General features: G+C 33.3%; 1 protein-coding gene across 1 annotated transcript in view; it reads left to right on the top strand.

The window, feature by feature from the left end:
* Positions 1–7,962: 7,962 nt before the first annotated feature.
* The window catches only part of LOC106640732 (solute carrier family 35 member F3), a 516,306-nt gene continuing 499,451 nt past the window's right edge, over positions 7,963–24,817 (top strand). The window contains exon 1 of the mRNA XM_089592356.1: positions 7,963–8,166. Coding sequence (XP_089448482.1) covers positions 8,014–8,166 — 153 coding nt within the window. The 5' untranslated portion in view covers positions 7,963–8,013. The remainder of the gene's footprint in view (positions 8,167–24,817) is intronic.

Below are 24,817 nucleotides of genomic sequence, written 5' to 3'. Positions count from 1 at the left end.
GAGATTAACATTGCACGCAAAATAGACAGAAACACATTCATGACATCCTACATAATTATATGATTTGTTACATCTACTGCAAAAACAACTTAACTTTACAGCTTGTATATTTTTAATTAGATAAGAGTGACCTATATTATCGTAATACATAACATTTATCTATAAAGAAACACTATCTGCCACATCGTCATTACCATCATAAATTAAAGAAGATTCATCGCCAAAAGTGTCGTAATCAAATACCCGAATACGTATGTTATGTTGTTTGAAATATCGTTGAAATTTAGAAAACTCTACACATCCATACGTTTGTTTATAATTTACTTCGATGTCACACTTTTGCATTAGTTTTACAGCCTCTTAATTTTTCTTACTCTCAGTTTTTATTTCTTCCATTGTTGGGACCAATCACGCACCAATTTTTTGCGGCCAAAACTTTACCACATATAAGTACCAAAGCTAAGTAAAGAGTATCTTTATTACCTATTACTAAAATGTCTTTTCTACTTAAATCATTCAATACATCTTCCCATGCACTTCACCCTTTAAGTTGACATATGTCAGGAACTTTGACATATGTAACCTAAACTACTAAAGTTCTCGCGATTTAAATAATTCGTTAACTTTGTTTAATTTTTTTTGCATGGATCCTAGATATGTTGAAAATGTATTTGATTTAATAATTTAAAATAGATACTTGCTGATCCTTTAGTTAACGCTTTTAAGAGCAATTTTATCCCCGCAAGATAATTTCTCGTAGTGTAATTTTTTTTAATAACTGTAACAAATTCCCAAAAAGCGTTCTTAAGCCATTCCAAAATATTCGCTGTATTTATTTGCTTGGTAATTTTAAATTTTGTCGCGCGAAAAGTTGTTTTGAATGGTTTCATGATTTTTTTTTTTCGCTTTCTTGAATAATATATTTTGTAGGTCTTGATATGTCCGGTCCATCCTCGGTTTGCACAGTGATGCTTGCAACGTCTCCTCCATCTAGATGCCCGTGATGGCACGGGGGATGCTCCTGGGATTGTTTAATAAATAGTGTTCAACATCAAATTAGTATTACAAACATTAACTATACAGAATTTATATATTCGCGCGCTAGCAATTAACTTTAGTATTTTGTGACCTATAGCGTGCGTACGATGGTCCTGCGTGACCACCAATCATAGCGCTCCACGTTTAAGTTATTTTGGCTGCTTACGACTGCTCGCCTGTGAGCATTTAGTCAGTCCGCACCGATCGCTCGTCCAGTGAACCACAGTGTGGTCACTGTGTACACTAACAAAGTAGACATTTTCTCGAGTAAATCATTTTAAATAGAAAAAGAAAATGTCTTGTTCAATTTACTCGCGTGACTCAAACAACATCATTTTTAGTTAATTATATTAGTAAAATAACTGTTCTTCAACTTCGTTCAATATCCTTAAACTAGTGCACATAAAACGTAATTTTGTTATTTACCACAGTTTTTCAATTTTTTCTCATCAAGTGTTGTAATTTTAGCTGTTAATATACTGTATTATTTTGTTATTTTTAAAAAGGTGAGAGTGTTAATCTTTCAATAAACCCAAGCAATTTGGCTCCCACTCTTTTCCCTTACAACCGGTAAATCAAATCATACAGTCCACAATCATTGGGTTTTCAATCCCAAACAAATGGACTCTCAATCTTATCAACTCTTCTTGTGAAATTGAAAAGCAGTTTATATTAAAATGTAATCTAAGGCTTTTGAAAAATATTAATATAAAATTTATTAGTTACCTGTGTTGGTGTAGCACGTCATAGTTACTCCCGACGGACTTGGTGTTGGTTCGGATACCTCTTCCAGTGGGTAGTCAGACTGTGTTTCTACGTAATATTTTTAAATAAATACAATTTGAAAATAAATGATAGAAAAAGAAACATGTACGAAAGAATTTTCATTTACTTAAAGATGATTTTTTTTCTTGGATGAAAGTTCCACCCTTGACGGCCCAGGCATATCATCGTTCAAGGGGTCCTCTTGCTTCCTTTTTAGTGTATCATCAATGTTTGGAAGAGTATCGGAATCTTCAAAACATATTTGGGCAACTCAACCAGTGGACAGTGAGTACTTGGGTACCCAAGTAAGAAGTTATACTTCTTTAAAATTATATGGCAAATAATATAATTATAAATAGAAATATACCTTCCATGAAACGATACTATGTACGAAGGTGGTGCGATTATCGTTGGAGTGCGTATACCTACGTTAGTTGGGTGTGGTTTTAATAAATGCTTTAATATTTGTCCCCTGAAAAGTTTTTAACAACATATTGTAGCACCATACAATATAAACAAAATGGTAGCTGGCCAAAACAATACTTAGCACTTTTATCGTATCGTCCGATGGTTTCAAAACAATCTTCTATACTGCCTACGCTAATTGCATCTGTAACATTACGCTCACATTCATAACATTTTGATAACATTTTTCAATAGCAACGTAGTATATGCCAGTAAATGTCCCTTCAGGACGTTTATCACACATAGGTTTTTTGACCAATATTATTCAAGCATCAAAAGTATACTAAAAATACCATAAGAAATATCCAAAAAAAAGTTACAGATCATTCAACTGTACCCTCTTTCATATGTTTAATTTTAAAAATTTGTAATTTAACTTGTAACCTTATAAAAAATCACTTAAAATTACATTTATTAGATCTGTATAAGCCCCCCAATTTTTGTTTGTATAAAATTTAACTTTTAGATGAACCTGTAACATTTTTAAATACATCTACAAATATTTTTTCTTAAATAATACTAGAAAAAAGGAATTAAGTATGTTTGAAAGCTTGTATGTAAGCTTATCCATATGAGCAAAGAATTTCCAGCATTGCTGCTTACATTTCTCCCACCTCTCTGAATCTTATAAGAAAAGAAAATGCAATTAAAAAAAATCATTGTATTTACACAGAACTAAATACTTTTCTTTTTAATTAAAATAACGTCCAATCATGGTACTGTGAAATTTTGTATTTATTAAAAAACAAAACGAAGTTTGGGCTATTTGGACAATGTCCCGGCCCTCATCAGGTACAAAAATCTATGAGTAATAAAAAAATTCTTTACAATACAAATTTTCGTGAATGCAATAAACGCAAATTAAGTAAAGTGTATAATATACCTCTGACTCTTACGAAGGAGATGTAAAATCGAAATGTAGTCAGAGTTACAAGTTTTGTTGCTTTCATACTCTGCGCATATAAAAATGACACAATATACGCACACAATACAATCAAATAAGGATTGCAAGCAGTTCCTTGTAAGACATACGTAAACAGATCATGTTTTCCTAATACCATAAATAAAAGGGGCCCTCAAATCATGTACATCAAGGTAGCCTCCTTTCTTAATTGACTTAACAAGAGGCTTGTAACAATTTTTCAATTTCTGTCTATCGTGTTGTCTATTAATATTATTATTGAAATAATGTACATTTAACATTTCAGAAAACAGGCGCTTTTTATAATTTTTTTCTGTGTCTAAAATTTCTATTTTATCAATTTTAAAATTGTTTGTAGATTCAATGCTATGTTGTAATAATACAAATATATCCCTTTTTTCTCTATATATCTTTTATGTTCTGCCACTCTTAATTTAACAGCTCTCGATGATTGATCCACATAACAGCAGTTGCAATTCGCACATGGAATGTGGTAAACGACATTATTTTTAACGAGTGGCTCGGTTACATATTTTCCAAGTAAAAAGATTAAACTTAATTTATTGTTTGAACTGCATACAAGACCAATGTGGAGCTCCTTACAATAATATTAAATAGGACCATGCAAGTGAGGAAAATACGGTAGAGATAATGTCAGTTTATAATTATTATTGTTTCTAATGCCAATGTCAATCATATTCATGTTTTATAAGTATTTTATACGGTATTTTTGATAAAATAAATAAGCTTGATAAAGATATTCATTACAAAATCTTATCTAAATGCTACAGACTTACAAAAATACACAAGAAAGACATACCTATCCGTATCATTATTTAGACACTGAATTTACCTACTTATATTTTTTCAAAATTTCTTTCTAAGTTTTTGATTAAAAATGTTGTGCTGGTGAAATTGCACGTTAAAAATAGTTATGAGTTGAAAAATAAATTAAAAGATATTATTATTTTACCTGGTTACACTTTTATTAGTCTAGATGTTGTTAGTTTATTTACTAATACTAGTGAAGCCTTAATCATAAATGCAATAAGACATTTTTGGAAATTCTTGAATGGTAAAATGAATGTTTTTCTCACTGAATTTTGCACAAGTGTATCTTTAATTTTTAATTCAACTTCTCTCCATTTTAACAACAAATTTTATAAAGAAGTATTTGGCTCTCTAATGGGCAGTCCCTGTAGTCCAGTACTGTGTGATCTTGTTATGCATTTGCTTGAAATTTCATGCTTAGAGAAGTTATGTTTTGATGTTCCATTGTATGTGCGGTATGTTGATGATATTCTCATATGTGTGCCTACTTAATACATTAACTACACTTAAAACATTTTTAATAGCTGTTGTCCGGAATTAAAATTCACTGTTGAGGCATTTAATAACAACAGCATTAGTTTCCTAGATTTAGAAATTATCATTCAAGAAAATAACATAGCACTGACTTATTAGTACCAAAAACTCACACACTCAGGTTAATACTAGAATTTTCTCTCTCACCATCCAATACAACATAAAAAAAGTATCATTTACAAATTAGTAGACTTTTCCACTAAATTAACAGACGTTCAATTCCATAACAGAAATTTGAAATTATTCAATAAATTTTTACTAGCTTACAACTGTCCTCAAAAACTAATTAATAAATTTTTAAACAAAAAAATAAATACCTTAAAAAAACATGAATATAATTGACATTGGCATTAGAAACAATAATAATTATAAGCTGATATTATCATTACCGTATTTTCCTCACTTGCACGGTCCTATTTAATATTATTGTAAGGAGCTCCACATTGGTCTTGTATGCAATTTAAACAATAAATTGAGTTTAATCTTTTCACTCTAATTTAAAAAAACCTATTGTTACTGGCCGAACAATGTCGGTAGTTATATTTAAATTACGCATGAAACCTGGTACCAACAAATTCTCAAGGTTATTGTGTTTTTGGTTTGGCACCCCCACCTCTCTGGTTACGTGACGTCTGCGAAAAAAGGGTTTGTGGGACACGCCTCTGGCGTCAGCCGTATGATATATATCTGTGAAAGTGTCTAGAAAAAGCTTTTTCTGACTACTTCTGTCGACTCACGTTACGTTCTAAAAAGGGGGTTTGTTCTTAAGCACACGTGGATCTGAGAATTTTGTCTACAATGTAATAGAATTAGCTTCAAATTTATTGAAATTTCGGAAAATTAATAGTAGCATGAAAAAATTATCATCGCCAGTTTTTTGAATTTATAACAAATTTTGCTTTTTTCAAACACTCAAAGAGTTCAGGAAAGGGTCACAAAAAATGGTAAAAGTAGCCAAAACAGTTTTTTCATGCCTAGAAAAAAAAAAAAATCGTTAAAAAAACGTATCATACAAAAAAATTGCATAATTCTAAGACAAAAAGATTAAGTAACGTTGAGCTCTTATCAGTTTAGCCATTTTCTCAAAAATTTCAAAAACTTGTCATTTTCGGCCATTTTTAAAAATTCAAGAACTCGCGTTCTAATGAATACTAAGAGCTAAAATTTATACACAAGGTAGGTATTAATAATCTCGACATATACACCATATATTAGAAGGATCAGTTGTAAACATTTCGCAAACCGTTAAGAAAATTAAAAAAAGGTCCTTTTGTTAAACGGTCATAAAAAAGTTTTGGCGTCACGTAGCTTCATTTTTTTAAAAAGCTCTTGTTCGTCAAGGGTTCATCTATAAAGTATTCGTTAAATGAAGCGGCATTTGGAGATTGTATAGATGAACTTTTAACAAACAAGAGTTATAAGATATTCCTGAGCAAAGTACCGAATACCACAGTCGTTCACCGGCAGTATACAAAGCATTGAGCTGGGAGTCGTGCAGCTGGATATTCCATCCACTGACAATATGGCTCTCTAATGGACAAGCGACTAACGTCAATCTTCTTTTTAAACCACCAAAATTGACAAGTACCACCGACAAAACGGCATTCTGACCGCTAACGTCTCCAGTGAAATACCAGGAAATGTCTAGCCAGAGCACAGTCTGAACTAGCAAGTTAAGGGTTTCATGGTAATTTTTCTATTGACCTAGTGCTATTAGAGAAGATTTTACTACACTCTCAAGCAAGGGAAAATAACCATGAGGACTTCAAGCGGCCATAACGGCTTCCTCCTCAGCGGTTCGTCCCTACAGCATGCTGATATAAAAGGTATTCTCCCAGCCCAATTTTCCAACTAACGATGAGTAGTTGGTTATTCAGAGAAGCGACCTAAGGACGAGATATTTTTTGGTCAGCGGCGTACCTCCTTCCAGAACAGTATCCTTACGCAGAGATTCCAAGGGTAAGACTCAAGCTATTTGCTGCAATAATAAGTAACGGCTAAAAATCACCACTGGCCCTTTTCAGGATCATCATAAGTATTGACACTTTCTAATTAACCATCAATTTTATTGGTTTTTTTTTTAGGGCCATAAAACGTTAAACTACCTTGTCAACAGAAATATTTTGACTATTACTTCTGGCAACGATTCGTTGACTAAAAGACTACATAAAGCCAGCCACAGTAAAACTTAGTCAGTTATTCACTGGCAGACGTCACGAACAAAGTTGTGTGCCATCAGGTTGGGCATATCAATCACCAGCTACTCTCCATTATCCTCTTGACTCTAAACATCCAATCAGGAATCACCTACTATCTATGAGGTCTGCACTAGACAAACTTTACAACAATGAAGAAAAAATTAACTTGAGAAAAAGGGTCTGTCTGGTGCTACAACATTAGACTAAAAATCTCACCCTAAGGTTAACAGGCAGTCACGTTTGTTGTAAACTTAAGTAAAAAAAGTGTTTAGCTCAATGGTCTTTTTTAGGGCCATTGAACGTCAAACTACCTCTCCAACAAATATATTACAACTTAACAAAGTTGACGAAAAACAGCCTTTAGGGCTCACAAAAGTCTCAACTGTGCCAATAGTCGCAAGAGAATGAATAAGAAAAAAAATCTTAAATGTTTTAAGTGTATACAATTTTAAGCATCAAGAAACTGTCGCAGAAAATTTATTGAGATTGAAACAGCAGCGTCAAAAACGATAAATAACAAATTCATTACGTGAGAGATCAGTTTCATATTATAACTCTGACAGTAATCACCTAAATCCTCCAGATTTTTAAATAGGTAGAATGATGTATGTTTGTATGTATTGTGGCAGTAAAAAATAAAGGGATTAAGCTTCAGAATTTTTTTTCTCTGGTAACAAAGTTGTAAGTTTAGAAAACACAATTTTTTTATCATTTATTTTTTGTCAGTGGTATATATTAATAGTTTTAACAAATAGCCCTTTTTATTTATGAATATAAGGAAGTGCCAATCAACGGCTTTTCAGAACCTGCAATTTTTTAATGGCGTAAGGAACGCACATCACTTCTCAGCGTAGTTATTTTTTTTAAAACTTTCTATAGCTTTTTATGTGACAAAATAAACTGCGTGGATTCTGAAAAAATATGTTTTTAATAAGAAGATTTTTTTTTTCTGAGAAGTGTCATAAACAAATGTAATATTTCCAACTAAAAATTTTTTACGTTACGTGTCAATACATTTCGGTGTACCATTTAGTTATTCTCACCACGCTGATTAAATAGATAGTATAATGTAATATCAATTTATAGGATGGTAATTATTCTATATGCATGAATACACAACTGACTTTTATTTCAGATGACATCAGAGAGTGCAACTCAAGCTCTGAATGTGATGACTGCCTAAATAATCCAAGGATTATTGAGAAAAATGGTTTCTCTTCATCAAATTTCATAGCTAGTGTATCAAATACATCAAATGCTATGCCATCAGAAAATGTAATGAACATGACGCAATGCATTGTACAAAATCAACCAAACTGTCATACAAGAAATAATCAAAACTGTCATACCCAGATTTATCGACAATCTTTATCTTCATTTTGTGAGTCATGCTGTGCTGCGTCAGCAAAGAAGGTACATTTAATTTATAACTAAATAGCTTAAAACATTTCTTTTGTTAAACAATTACTTTTTCGTACTCGTTCAATGAAGTCATTACTCTACTGTGAGTCAAATGCTCATAAAATTAATCATATATTATCAATTTTTTAACCACATTTGAAATGAAAAAATCAATGGTTTATCTTTAAAGAAGTCACGGGATAAGACAACTTATTTTTTCATTGATTTAATTGTTTATAACTGCTAAGTTTTCAAAATTTTTAATGGGACAGTCAGTTGCAGAAATTATGGATTTCTTATGGAATTTTGTTATCGAAACATTACTATCGACAATTATTGGAATACTCTTTTTATATACTCATACGTATAACCAAATATTACTCTAAGATTTTTATATGATTATTGTATAATATTATACTGTAAGTTTATTTTAGCAATTACTGATGAAGTATTTGTAATTTTGTGATTTTTTGTTGTAGTAGGATAGTAGAAGAAAGCTGAGGAAGAAAACTCTCGCAGCTAAGCAAATGTTATACATGTACATATTTTATTTAATGTTACGTTCTTCTTAAACTAAGCAATTCACTAAAAGTCAATTTCCGGAAAAAAATTTTTTTAACACTCAAAAGTTAGCTAAAAATATTTCATTATCAACATTATTAATTTCCTTTTGTATTATATTTTATATCTGTGACAAAGCATACCCAAATTAAAAATTATTATTTTAAGACATTTATGAAGGTTTTCAACATTTTTTCATGTTACTTTGATTTGTCTTGTAGCAGAGTGTTTCATTTAAAAAATGAAGAGTTATCTTGGCCATACTAAGAAAACAACTTTTTTTATCTGTGTTTTAGCTTTCTGTTACTTCTGTAGTGGTTGTGCAATGTCTTTACTAGAAAAGCAGTCATTTAATTGTATTTGTTTTTTTTTTTTAAGTTTTGAAAATTAATTAACATCTTTACTTTTTTTCTGTCTGCAAACTCACACTTTTAATTTTACCTTTATTCAGTCAATCTTTAGATAATACTTTTTCGTTTGCCTTTTTTTATTTATTCAACAAGATTCTGGGTTATTTTTCCTTTTGTTCTTATCTGAGGTACATATCTCTTTCTTCTTGCAGCATCAACGCGACTTTTTTCGATTAATAGCTTTTCTTATTTAATTTATAAATATTTTTTTGTGAGATATTTTTTAATGTTTTGAACGAATAGTGAGCGTTTTATCCAGGAAAAAATGGAAAATTCCCTACAATAAACAAAATTAAAAATAAATTATTGATTAAGATGTATTCACTACTTGAAAAACAATAATGTTGTACTTCAACTTGCTTAAAGTACACATTAATTTTTTCAAAATTTTTTACCAACCAAATCTCTGAGAAACAAGTTCCCAAAATCACATTATCTAACATTGCTCTAATATAAAACAGTGCTTATTCAGCCTTTGTTGCACAAATTATGAGGCAAACGATGTATTTATGATAAGGAAAAAGTTTGAATGGGTAGCTTAATTCCTAAGGAAGATCTTCGAGGTCACTTGTAATTTCCTATTTTTTAAAAGCAGCTTGTCTTAAGCTTCCGAGTTTGTCGCATTCATTATCGCACCACAGAACGGGATTTGTTTTACGATTTTTATTTACCATAGAATTTTTGGAAGAAATAGGTGTACAGTCCTTAATTGAATCCAAAATTGTACAACTAAAAAAAAAAATACTTTTCAGTAGGACTAGCATTGAATAATGAGTTGTGTTAAAAATTGACAATAGATTCTTTTAGTACTTTAGTAAATTTATCCCAATTTGTACGCTTAGTGTAAGCTTTAGAAGTTTTTCTTGAGTACTCGTACTTTTCAGTTGAGTAAGAAATAGATTTCGGATAATGATCAGAACCATAAGTCTCATCCAAAACTTTTAAATTTACTCTGTCAATTTAAATCAAAGTGGACAAAATTAAGTCGAAGTTGGATTTATAGTTTCGGTGAATATCAATGTACGTATAAGTATTTTTGTTATGTAGAAATAAATCAAATTTATCCATAGAATTTTCTAAGAACTGACTATTACAGTAAGTTTTGTCAAAATTCCACTAAATATTATGTGAGTTAAAATGACCAACAACAAGGCAGTGTGTATTTGAAATATTATTAAAAATACTGTCCCATTGAGTTTGAGTCAGAGTAGTACGTGATCTGTAACACGCTAAAATGTCAAGCAGGGGTTGTAGATCACCAAGATGAATGCCACAGAGTTCAACTGATGGATCAGGGGAGACCAAGTCGCATAGCTTGAAGTACTTGATGTTCTTGCGTATGAAAAATATGATGCCTCCTCCTTTGTCCGTAAGCTGGTCTTTTTTGGGAGTCAGAAAACCAGGTACGTGGATACGGTCCTTTGGATTGAGCCAGGATTCAACACAAATAATAATATCGAATTTCCTCGAGATATATAGAATGTTTCACTGTCTTCGTGTAATACTTTTGGTGTTCCAATATAATATTTTCAAAATTGTTGTACACATTAACAGTTTACAATAAGGAACAAACGAATAAGCTTCTTCTTTTTTTTTCTCTCTCTCTTTTCTCTTAATAAGAAAAGAAATTAAAAGTCTTCTTCACAAAAACAAGAACTTTCACTGCATTTCTCGTCTTGGTTAGATAATTTTTTAAGAATTCTAAAAATGAGTGACTTCAGATTATTTCCTAGGATGTTTTTCTTAACATCCAAAAGCATGTGAATAAGGCCTGGAATGTTATTAGTGAGCTGGAAAGCGACATCACAAGGTTTACTGGAACCATAGCATTTTACCAAAAACTCAGATAACTCTGAGATGTTTATTGGGTACTCTGCATTACTCGTTTCAACGTAGATCCTAGTAGGCTCCAGTTGTTTCTGAATTTAAGTAACGTTAGCTTGTTGAACGGTGATTTTAGTTTTTTTTTTGTAGGTTTAAATGTAATGTTATTCATATCTAATGAAAATTTCTTTTTATTAATTTGCAATGACGTATCAAAGGTATGAGCGGGTCTTTTCTTGTATATTGGTACAGGAAAAGTGGTAAAGTTTAAGCCAACTGCACCTGGAGATTCATTATTTACAGTATTTTCTGAACTAACATCTTCATTTTTGTCGATATCAGCAGACTGGTTGCCGGTAACTTTTGAGTTACCCGCAGAGGCTATGTGATCTGATAAATTTGCAAAAGCAGGTAGAGAGAGCTCAGACTTACAATATTAAGCTATATGCCCTTCTTCTTTGCATTTAAAACAAATTCATTTTCCAGTAGTGAAACATATTTAATAATTGGCGTCGTCGAAGCGAATTGGAAGATTGGGGGGAGCTTGTTAAAATCTTACGGTTTCATATATACCTGTCGTCTGAAACAACAAACGTGATCGTACCCAGGCTGCTTATCGCCAGCTTTTAATAAAGTCAGTTGAGATGCAGGGCTGATATCGAGTTTGATGAATTGTTGAATCACTACACTGTGAGTTATTATCGGACAGACATTTGAGATCCAGATGCGTCGCGCCTGAGACACTAGGAGCCTCACTATAAGATCATGCCCTTCAACATTTACTTTTTTACCAGTTAACTCATTAACGATACTTTTAGAGCTGAGGTATAAACACACTCGATTTTGTGATTTACGAGACGAAAATTTAACATTTTTTGGTTCAACTAATTGACCTATAGCTACTTTATATAAGTAAATCGAAGTTCCATCGATAGAGTCGAGTATAATAGCATTTTCTTTGGTGGAAAAGTGGTTTTGATCTGCTACAGCAGAGTAAAGTTGGTTGCCACGTGTTGGTGACGTTATGTTTTCAGTGAGCTGAGGAGCAGTCGTTTCTGCGAGAGAAATTTCTGCTTTTTGCACCATAAGAGGTGAAGTAAAACTTACTCAAAGTGCAGGGCCGTTTTTCAATTAGTTTTGAAACTACACATTAAAATTTTGCGTACATGATAAACAGTTTAACAGCAAAAACACGCAGGCTCTTAAAGAGGCCATTGCTGCCTAGTGCGCTTCCACCGGTACTTCTCTTATCATCCTTCGTCTCATGAATGGTAACTTTATATAAAATACGTATCGTATTTAGACATATAATAGCAGCAGTATTAAAAAAAAAAAAAGTTACTGAAAACAACAGCTGCAGAAATTTTTACTTGACAGCAGTTATTAAACTATGCTAAAACTTACCGTTTACCCAAGGTCCTTTTTCCCATTAAAGTTTACATTTATACATTCTCACTTTTTTTCTTCTGCAGCTTCTTTTTTGTAATGTACTCAACATTTTATAACTTGGTAGGTTGAATAATACACACGTAAAAGTGAACAAAAACGCACGTCACAAGAAAATGGATTAAATCAACTTGATAGATGATGCTGGCTGATACAGTGAATTTGTATTAAAAAACAAATCATGTCAACCGTGATCAAAACAAGCAAAAGCTTGCAATCTTAAAGCACCAAGTTCAAAAAAGTCGATTTCTAAAAGGCAATAGGTTTGTTGGTAATTAAAACATTACCCTTAAAACATAAATCTACAATACCATTAGTGGAAATTTGTTGATACACAATGTTTCTACGGTTAGCACATGGTGGCAGGCAAATAAATTTTATCAAACTGACTTTTTGTTTAAATGCTTATTTACGTTACAGTGAAGACAAAACAAAGGTTGACGGGAACGTACAACAGAGCAGATGTGCGCGTTAGTACAGACAAACTCGAAGTAAGTGCATATCGTACTGCCAAGCAGCGAGAGTACGCGATCAAGGCGCGCATAGGTATAGTCTTGCCACACGAACCTAACTATATATGCCAGACCAGGCCAACGTGCTTCGACACACTCTCTAATGTATCTATATATACGCCTACGTTAGCACTCTCTCCCATTGAAGGATGGTACAATTTATGGACTGGGTAACAGATGAAATCGTTAATAATGTTCATTAGAGAATCAAGAGTAAAACAAGTAGACAGCTTCATGAGACTTTTGAACTTCAGTCTCGGACTTTCTCGAACTCGATCCCACATCTGGAAGGAACAGGTCGATCAGTTTCCTTAACAAATGGAATAGAAATGTTAATACTTATTATAGATTATTTTAGTGATTATTCATAATGGAGTTTGCCAATGATTTATGGAGTTCGAAAAACAAGGGTTTTATAAAGATGTCTGCAATCTGCAGCCTTGACTTAATACAATTAATATTGACTAACAAACTATTCATGCACTCTTGAACATAGTGCTCTCGAGCCTCAGTCATGTGGTATAATTTGTTTCCCCCTCCGGTCTCAGTAGCTGATATAGCTGCTTGGTTGTCACACCAGAGAGTCATAGGAGCCAACGATCTATTCAAAATTAAACTGATTGAATTATTTAATCCAACAAGCTCCTGACAGGCCTCACTCATAGCTACATACTCAGCCTAACAGGTCAAAAGAGCAACGTAAGTTTGTTTATGTGTTTGCCACGTAATTGTATTTCCAAACAAACGAATATCATAACTACTGGTGGTCAACGATCCTTTGCAGTCGGCAAAGCTAGAGTCAGAGAAAGTTTCAAGCACGTCTAAGTTTAGTTTGAATGTGAGTAGCACGTCTTTAGTGCCCTTCAAGTAGCGAAAGACTCTTTCGACCACGTGCCAATCATCACCAGTAGGATTGATTTGATGTCGGCTCAAGACATTCACTGCATTGGTGATGTCTGGACCAATAGTATAAGCGAAATATAACAAACTTCCTATAGCTTCTCTGTACGGGGTGTCTAGCTTAGATACAGGTGAACTTATTTTTGAATCATCAGCTGATTCTTCACGATCCTTTTAATTTTTAACAGCCACTTGATTTGTCATCATAGGTGATCTTTGTGGGCTTAGGTTCGATAAGCCAATCCTATCGAGAATTCAATGTATTTGGTTTGCGAGAGAATCATGGTTCCTTTTATTCTATCTCTTTTTATGTTAATATCCAGCAAAGTTTTAACTTCTCGAAGGTCTGTCATTTCGAGCTCATTTGTCAGTTTAGTTTCAACTTTTTTTAGCTTCAAACAATAGTTACTAGCTCTTATTATGTCATTAACATACAGCAAAAGAACTAAGAATCTCTCGTTGGTACGCCAGGTAAACAATCAAGGTTCCGATGAGTGCGATGTCAGCTCGATCTTCAGATTTGGTTCTGTAAATCGTTTGTTCCATTTCTTTGGACTGATTTTTAAACCGTAAAGCGATCTGTTTAGTTTGCAAACATTACCTTTCTTGAATTCATTTGAATAATCAGTACCATCTGGCATCTCCATGTATATGTCATCAGTAATGTTTCTGTTTGAGAACGCAGTATTCACATTGAGATGACATGTTTCTAAATCGTACTGATTTATCATTGTAAGTACCGCACGAACTAAAGCCAATCACGACACCGGTGCATAAGTGGCGATCAGGTCATACACGTTTCTGTCCTTGAATCCCCTTATTACTAACCAAGCTTTAAATTCAATTTCCCCTTCTTGATTAACTTTACGTTTAAGATTCCATCGCAAATCAATGATGTTTGGTCTTTGACCTTTTTCTGAGCTTAGTGGTCTTTTGCCTATGGTCGAAACATCATTTTTGTCCATAGAATTCAGCACCTGCCGAACGACTTCATGCCATCGATCTTTATCTCCAGAAGTCATAGCTTCTTTGTATGATAAGGGGTCACAGTTTATTTTTGCCAGCAGAGCATAATAATTTTCACAATTCGATCCAAGTTCAATATTTACAAGATTCAAGTCACCTACTTTTGCTACAGCATTTTTCCTCGGTCTACCTCGTTTCAGTTTTACTCCATCCATTTTTAACAGTGTTGTTTCATCTGGAGATTCTTTTTTAAACTCGATCGAACATTTATTCTTGTTTACGGGATCAAAAGAATTATCTCAGTTATCGATCCCAGATTTTGTGTATACATCTCTATAAACCAGGTTTGCATTAAAGCGAACATCACGACTCTCGTAATATTTCCCTTCTTCTGGTCTTAGGAAAGTATAACCTGTTCTTGTATATCCTATCAAAACTACTCTTTTCCCTATGCATCCGAACTTAGGTCCTGTTTTTCTTTGAACTTTAATGTATGCGATCGAACAGAATCTCTTAATTTGATTTATATTGAAACTATAACCTGGAGCAAAAATTTCTAGAGGAGTGATCATATTGTTTTATGCATGAGGGGTTCTATTGTATGCATATACAGCCGCTCTCAGTGCCAAATCCCATATATTTTCTGGTAAACCAGAATCGAACATGAGTGATCGAGTTTTGTCTTGGACAGTTCGATTACGTTGCTCTGATCCTCCATTAAGCTCAGGGGTATCAGGAGCTACCAACTGTAGTTTAGCTTCTAAGCTAACTAAGTCTTTTAACGTATGACCACCAGTAAATTCTGTACCTTGGTCCAAACACAGATAATAAACTTTGGCATCATAACCTAAAATATTACGGGCGTATGACCACCAGTAAATTTTGTACCTTGGTCCGAACACAGATAGTAAACTTTGGCATCATAACCTAAAATTTTACGGGCGAATTTTACAAGCGTTTCTAGATACTTGCCGGTTTCACTTTTAGATTTCATCGGGTATGCCAATACTAGTCGCGAGAAGTCGTCGATAAAAACTAAGATAAATCTGTATCCCTTAGGATACGATTTTAGATTTATTTTTTCTATTAAGTCCGAATGTATAATCTGTAACGGATTTGTGGCACGAGTTTGGATCGATCTAAAAGGTAGCTTAGTCATTTTTGAGATGTTACAAATTTTACGATCAAGTATCGAACTATCGAACATAGCATTCGTCAGACTTTTATTTTCAGGAAAACGTTTTTGAAAAGCTATCAAATAAAAGAGAGAGGCGTGTTCTAATCTATAGTTCCAGAGCATAGCTGCATTTGGTTTAGGACTATTTTTCTCCAGAGCCAAAGGGAGTATCTGAAATTTCTAATTCCTCACTTTGACTGATTTTGCGATCACATACAGTAGACTCAAAATTTGGAATATCAGATTTCTCGCGATCACAGCTAACTCTAACGTTTGGACTATTTGAGTTTTTATTTGAAGTTTTGGGACTTATCTGTGTATTCAGATCCAGGCTTGCTGTGGCCCGATGGGTCAAGTATCTCGGGTTCGAACCTTGGGCAGCCGAAGTCAGACAACATATTGTTTCTTTCGTCGAAATTGGACTTATATCTCGTGATCTTGTATTTTTATTAATTTCTAAGACGATTAACCAAAACGGCCCTTTGTATACCCCGGTGTAATTGACTCGTTTGAGCCGGGTTCTAAGATATCTATTTTTTTATTATCCAAATGAACATTAAAGTCTTAATCAAGAAATTTTCGCACGAATAATTAATTTTCTACTACCACTCTACTATCAGCTCACGAATTAATGTTGTTTGAAAATCCTCCAGAAAATTTATCTCGATCACCCGAACAAAATTTAGAATGTCTACGGTTATTTTCAGTTTCATGAATGCGGGTCAAGCTAAGTAAGTTTTTACGTTCCGAGCTTACCTTAAATGTTGCAGCCAACTGTTGAGGAGAAGGAGGAAGGGGCGAACGTATGTTATATCTCGAGCCAAACATCTCATCACTAATATTTTTCAGAAATTTTTTCTGTCGCTCTTGGGTTTCTCTCAAAAACTCATCCTGATCATTAGATAGAGACTGAATATCTTTCGATTGACTCCTCAGACTAGCAATAGTACCACGAACATATTTGTAATGCTTCTCCTACTTTCTTTTGAGTTCTTCTCTGAGTTGCTGGTTTTCTGTGTTGCTCTCACAAAGAGCATCAATGGATTTAAAACCAAGATTTTCCATTTTTTCGAACTTTTCTTCCAGGTTTTGTTTTCAGCCTCCAAACAAAAAAGACTCTTATCGATCAACGAACGTTTTTCCTCTACCATCTGCACAGGCAAGGCTTTACTTACCAAACTGGACATGTTAATTTTATCAACCATTTTGTTAAAAACAACAGGTAATTTTTGGTTTGCATGTCCAACGATGCTGGACATCACTCGAAATTCATCTGCTGTCATTCCTGACTTTAATCCTGGAAATGGAAAGTAACTTATAAGGAAGAAAGCAGAAAAACAAAAACTTTTTGGTTGGCCAAGGATATGTCTGCATATTTTTTTTTTCTCTTTCCGAGAAACCGGCACGTGTGAGCAGACACGAACGCAATGCATGCCCACACATACAGGCAGCATGCGTCTCCTCAATGCATAAACACAATGCAGACAGAAAACGCGGCTGTTATCTATGGATTTTACATTGAAATTTGGAATTTGGTTGAACACAAAATAAAATTTACGGAAACACAAACCATGCAACGAACGTAATTTGTAAATGGCTTCGCACTGTGTCTGCAGAAAGATTTTATCATTCTCTTCGGAAATCCTTACGACTTCGTCCTTATGTACTTCACTCATGTGAAACGTTGTGTTGACGTATTTGATGAATATGTTGAATGTACGATTGTCTCGATCACTTGTGGCACTTTCGGCCAGCTCTGCTGTCTGTGCCTCCTGGTGCTCGCAGATAGGCCCGTCATTGATCTCATCCTTGATCGCTAGTCAGCAGTAGCCGGCGCCTTCTTGTTCTCGTTCAGAAACATTATCTTAATGGCCTCTCCCTGCTACTGCTCCTCAGTCATTTTTGTTTACGCTCACGGACAAGAGAACACCGAACAACTGAACGGGCGAGCACACACAAGATAATACTAAAAAACAACTAAAAGTTCTGCCACCGAAGAAAAATGCGCAGTAGAAGCGTGCTAGGCCCATAACCTGTCAATATTTCTTTGTTGCAGAGGTTAGTGGCAGGCAAATAAATTTTATCGAAATGACTTTCTGTTTAAATGTTTATTTACATTATAGTTAAGACAAAATTAAAGTTGACAGGAATGTACAACAGAGTAAATGCACGTGTTAGCATAGACAAGCTCGGAGTGACTGTATATCGTACCTCAAGCAGCGAGAGTACCCAATCAAGGGCGCATATGTATAGTATCGCCATATGAACCTAACTATATATGTCAGACCAGGCCAACGTGCTTCGACGCACTCTCGAATGTATCTATGTATACACATACGTTAACAACATATTTATATGAGCTTGTTTTGAGATAATAAAACATATAAAATATAGAATTATATATCACGAATATACCGTATATAGAAACTTTATTTTACATAAGTAAAATGGCCTGCATCGTTAATTATGATTTAGAAAATCGCCGGAAAATCACCGCTCGCCTTATTTGGAAATATAATTGACAGAAAAGAAAAAATCAGTAATTTGACCTTAAATTGCGAAACTTGGTCACCAAGTTGAGTCAATGTACCTGTCCACTGGCAGAAATTAATAAAATATCTAGATATTGAAGCATAAACAATAAGTATGTGAAAACTAAGAACTAAAATTCTTACACCAAAAACCACTTCTCCCTTTTCTTATCTCTAGTAATAATCTACCAAAATTTATGTTAGTCAAACGTATATTATAGATTGTTATAATGTATGAAAAAGTTTGTGTATAAAAAAATTACTACACAGTTTGAGCTACTACCATACTTCTATTATAATTTTGTATGACTGGCATCATATGCGAAAATTCTTTTCTAACACAATTTATTTGTTTCTGGAGCAAGTGTTTGTATTACATTCATTATGCAAATTCTTGCTCACAATTTTTAATGCTTTGTAAGATACTCAAGGCCTCCTGAATTATTGATTTAATTTTGCGTGATAACTTTACTCAGATTCCAGAAAGAATACCCTTTCCGTATTGTTTAAGGAGACTCCCTCGTACAGAAATGCCAACCCTCGTCGTAGGTCTCGAATTTGCTCGCAAACTCAGGTACAGTTGGCATCACTGGTGCAAGGGAAGACAGACTAACCTGTGGAAATACAATGAGTTAATTAATGTTTAATAGAATGTGTTGAAATTTTTCGGGGTAACACTTACTTTGCTAGGCGTCATTTTAAAAAGGAGGTTTTTTTCTACAAAACGTGTGCGTTCTTATTACAGAAACTGTTGATTTATTCAAGTTTTTCAGTTCTTTTTATCGTGTGTGCGAGCTCCACCATAAGAATACGTGTTAGAAAGCACTACATTGAATTAATAATATCTCGAAATTTGGCAGGGTAAGCAATATGAATAATTATATCATTGGCTTCAGTAGATTTTTAACTATTCATTCATCTGGTCTTGGTTCAGAAGCTGTCACAAGGGAGCTTCCTTAAGTACAATGGTAAACGAAAGGTTCAGTGAATCGTAATTCTATTTAAAAACAACATTTACATATTACCGTTTATTCAAGCCATTGCTAAAATTGTTCTACCTCAAAAAATAAGCTAATAGATCTGTTTTGTATACGAAGAACTTTTCCTGTTCCTCCTTATTGTCATCCAACTAAAGATACATTGATATATTCGTGTGTTTACGGAGCGTAAATATTTGAGTGTCTTCGGTTTGGTTTAAATTTTTTAGAATGGGTAAATTAATACTAGGAGCCCCAACTGTCGTCGGATTCATAAAATTTGATTCATGTTTAGAAGAGTATAGTTTTTTTACTATTAATAAAGTTGTTTGTAAAAGAAGTCATATTTTTTTTAAAAATCATCACCATTTTCTGAATAAAAAATTGTTTGAAATTTCATTTTTGTACAATGTTTTTTTATTCGTTAAAGCTTAAGACTTACTAATAACTTGTTTAAAGTTAAATTTCTTATGGTCTTCAGGATATAATAAATATAATCTGCTATTTACGTACTCTTTTCCACGTTTTTTTATCTTTTATTTTAAGGTTATTATTGAAGTATAGTTTTTGAAACACCAAATAATTTTAGATACTTACAGTGATAGCTACTTCTTAGTTTTTTTTTTAAATCATATCTTTCGACTATTAATTTTTTCTTATTTTCACGGCTTAGTGCTGGATTTACTACTTTGAGACTTTTACCAGGAAAATACAGCACGTATCAAGATATAAGATTTAGTATAATTAAAAGTAATAAAGCTCAGATGCATTTTAATCTTAAAAGAGGAGTGTATAGCTAAACATTTTATTCTCATCCAATTCTATAAATGTATAATTAATAATTATTATTATTAGAACACTTAAGAAATTGTGAAAAGGTCATCCACATCCATCAAAAAAAGAATTTTTTTGAAAAGTTTTTAAGAACTTAATGTCATAATCGACGTCTAGGGGATTGGCATGCAAAGTGCTCAGGGAGTTGGAGCCCTACTAGTGTACATAGATACGCTAAGGTGATTACAGCCCAGATGGGCTCGAGTCGCCAGGCGATTTCAGCCCACTCTCACTTCACGGCGAGCGGCCCCTTTTTTTGGGTGGAGTAGTCCTTGCTGCAGCCAATGGGCGAGCAGGAGCTGTGGCTTCCTTGCATTTTTTGTGCGTGAGCTGCTTGAGGTTGCGTGCGTCACCTGCAGCGCTGCTTGAGTCTGCGCATGCTGTTAGAGTTTATGCGGAATGTGCATTAGCGCCTGTAGCTCCACGTGCGCCAGCTGGTGACGTGCAACGCAGTTTGAGTTTGCGTGCGATACAATGTGCATAAGTCGTCTGCAGCGCTGATTTGCGCGCGCTGTTTAAATGTGCGAAATCGTGTGTAGCTTGTGCACGTGGTAGTTATATGCATACAAAAACTTTTTTGTGTTAGCAAGCGCGTTGCATGATAATGTAGTATGTGGAGTGGTAGGGAAATAGTTGTTAAACATTTTTTGTTTCATTTTTAAAATCAGTTTATATTAAATAAAAATGTACATAATTCACAAAATATGAAATGCTAGTCAGAAAACAGGTTTTGTCTGTGTGTAAGGCATATTGGAGAAGAGACTTTGTCTTCAAAGTCTTTGAAAGAACGATGCATTTGGGACAAATCGTGTACTTCACGCGTCAGGATTGAGCTTATGAACTTAGCTTCATCGTTTCCGTCAGTATAAATTCTTTTGAGGTTCTTGGCAATAGTTATTATATGATATTTTAAGTCATTTAAAGTAACATCACCCTCAAACCATTCGATTCCGTGGACTTCTACTGTCTGATGACAATTATGCTTTTTTATATCTGGCGGTAAATCATTGAAATTGCAAGGTGGCTAGATTATCTAATGATCAACAACGTTTCTTTGCAAGGAAACCACGAAAAATTCGGAAACTTCTTTCGGCATGAAGTATCTGTCAGCATTATAAAAGCCGTGGATACTAATGATAAAATACATGATGTGCTCAATGAGTATTTTAAAATTGTGAATATTAAAGTTAAAAATTATTTTTCCTAATGTATTCTTTATTTGACAAGGCTCTCTTTTTCACCGTTGCTGTTACTACTTGTGTCACATGGGTACAACTGAGTCAATAATAATATACAACCTATATTTATAACTTTTCTTTATCAGAGCTAGTGACATCTGCCTACCCTTAGCACTGCGTAAGATTGCGTAATCTCTCTCTCTGTATGAGCGAGTATTAGATGCAGCTTTTCTTCTCTCCGAGTGAATAGCTTAGAAGCACAACTTTACATTTAAAAATCATTTTTAAATCTTATTCTTGAATTATAATTTAAATATTCTAACAGTTCTTTATTATTGTTGGCAAAAAATTTTTTTGTTAGGAGAAATTACAACTTAAAAAGCCTGCAGTACATCTGCACGTTGAAGTAATCTTTTTAAAAAGTTTGAAGTTCTAGATCTTTCAGAAAAACTAAAGGGTGTCTGAGCCATCCAGGTTGAAAAAATCATCTTCTTTTACAAAAACTCAGTTTTACATTGAACCTGTGTGTTTATATTTTAAATTCTTACGTGACTAGATCGATTAGTTATTAATATTTTACAACTTTAAAATAATACTTTTCTTAATAAAATGTTTTTCTTTTATTTAACCAAAAAAAAAAAAAATTTGCAACTTAAGCCTTTATTTTCGATGTGGTCATAGAGCATCAAATACTTCAGACAATTTCACATATTTTTAAGTACTTGCTTTTAGAAGTAAGTTATTAAAATGAGGCTTAACATGAGGCTCAAAATAGTCAGACTAGTCTTTATACCGGAAACTTGCCAAAAAAAGGGATACACATCTGATAAGTATTTTGAACTCGCAATCAAGTTTTGGAAAAAAGATTCCAAGAATACAGAAAATGTTAGTTAAAAAGTTACATTTTTTGTGTCCCTTCGAGGCTAATAAAAGGCTGTTCCTGTATTCGTAATGTCACGATGACCTTTACTAATAGTAAGCGTCTAAGGGTCCAAAGGATAAAATTACATTTTCAAATTAGGATTTTTATAAATAAAACAGTATTTTATCTATGTTGCCACGCATCCTCGTTAAATATAAATCAAAAATATATTTTTCCACTAAAGAGTGTGAGCATAACCTCAAAATATTTTTTCGAGTTAACTTAATAAGTGTCAGATTATGGATTTTTTTAAAAAATCAATAACTCTTTAAGGAAATAAGATTAAGAAATAAGATGTCTCAATGTATTTTTTTTTTTTTTTAAGACACTTAAATGCAAAATAGATGAAGACAATGAAAATTGCTATAGAAAACTTTTTAAGGCAGAAAAACTTATAAGAACTTTGATTTTTCTAATAAAGTGTGATTTAGCTGAGCGAGGCATGGTATTTGCATGGCAAATGGGCTTTGTTGAGTCTTGCAAGCGCTGGGCAATGACTGCCCAGCTTTCTCTGCTTATACTTCTCAATATTTACAACTCCAAAAGTGTAGAAAGCATGAATGACTTTCACCTTTATTATATTTTATCAGATGTGTGCATATGTTCATACTTACAAGTTAGTATTTCTTCCAGGTATTTTTTTTTTTCAAGACCCTGGACAAAAACCGTTTCCGCGTCAACAAGCTCAGTTTTAAATATATTAAGTGCTCTTTCATAGGACATGTTTCCAACATTTCAGCTTATACCATGGAAATTGGTTATCAACCAACGATTTTGTTTTGTGTCCGCATGTGATGAATTTTCCCACTCGTAAGGTGGCTTGAGCACTATTACAACTGCCATGGAATCCTTATTTTTTCCAAGTTTAACATAAGAAATTTCTTTGAAAATAATTTTATGTGCGCTCTTAAAACCTTCAATATCTACAATATACTCCATCATTAAAAGAAGAAATATATGTTGTTCAGTTGAGGGTATGCTAACGAATAAATTTTACAGTAAAGCGCAGTATACTAAATACCCAACAAATTAACCCCCCCCCCTCGCCCTCTTCCACAGTATCTCCCACTATTTTCCAAAAAATTTTGTATTGTAATAAAATTGGAGCTGCTTAAACAACTCATTTTTATGCAGTCTATGAGTAAGTAAACTTACAGTTTTGAGTTACTTTAATACAACTGCTTTATGATCGCTTAGAAATAGTGGAAGCAGCGAAAATATTTGTTAATGAGTCCAAAGTTTTTGTATCAGACAGTGGTCGTAAAGTTGAGGCAGCAGTTAAAGCATATGAAAATGAGCCTGAAGTGTTTGAACCGGAAAATAATATAGAATTTGCGCCAAGGAGCAAATTTGAAAATAACTCCACAAAATACGTTCAAGGTAAAGGGGTATCTACAGCAGCAGTAATACCGTCAACAACACCTTTAGTTGCTGAGAACAATAAAACAGTAAGTCTCAAAGATGTTAATAGTGCTTTCGAAAGACGAATCATGACAGCATTCATTATTAACTTAAAACATTTAAATTTGAGAAATTTTTTTAAAGACGTAAAGAAGCAGTTTTTTAACTGAATACAACAATCTCTTAGCAAGCATGAAGCACTAAAAGTTAACACAGTGTTGTCATCTGAATATGTTATAGTAAAAGATAACATTGAAAGTACCGATATAAAATTCTTTAACACAAAGTCACAATCCATTTTTCGAGCAACTGATTTAGACGATTGGTTGGATAAGAATGTGCAACAACCAATTGAGCAAAGTATGTATGACATTGAAGATGCCGGTTCTGGCTGGTTTTTACGTTTAATATTAAATTAAATCATTAACATAAATAAATTAAATCCTATGTGAGATAGTTCATTTATAAATTTACCAGACTATTTAAAAAAAAGCTTGTGTAAATATTGTGAATACGGACAATTAATGTGTTTCGAATTACAGAAGATATGAAAACGAGTTGAATTTTAATGATATTGAGTTCTTGGTTACGCCTATAAAAATTTCGAAATTTGGAAAACGGAATAACGTTTTAGTTAATTTTTATTTTTTAAAAAAGAAAGGTAATACTTACAATGTTTGTCCTAGTCATTAATCAGAAAACAAAAAAGAAAATCATGTTAACCTTTTACTTGTTGAAAGTTCTTATATTATTGATGAGGAGGATGATAATAAAATAAATATTGAGAACGATTCGAATACCAAATATATACATCATTATGTTTGGATTAAAACATTTTCACGTTTTATACGCAAATAGTTATCTGAACATCAGCATGCCGCCAACATGTGTGACCGATGCCTTCATTACTTTTGGTCTAAAGATAAATTGAAAGCCCATGGAGAAGATTGCAAAAATATCAATGGTTGCAAAATTATTCTACCTAAAAAAGAGAAGAATTAGCACATACTTTAATTGAAAAATT

This window comes from Copidosoma floridanum, unplaced genomic scaffold, assembly GCF_036245765.1.
Source record: "Copidosoma floridanum isolate Cflo_tuat_1 unplaced genomic scaffold, Cflo_Japanese_pri ptg000016l, whole genome shotgun sequence".
NCBI lineage: Eukaryota > Metazoa > Arthropoda > Insecta > Hymenoptera > Encyrtidae > Copidosoma > Copidosoma floridanum.
The sequence above is the reverse complement of the archived record's forward strand: the minus strand, read 5'-3'. Positions and strand labels throughout refer to the sequence as shown.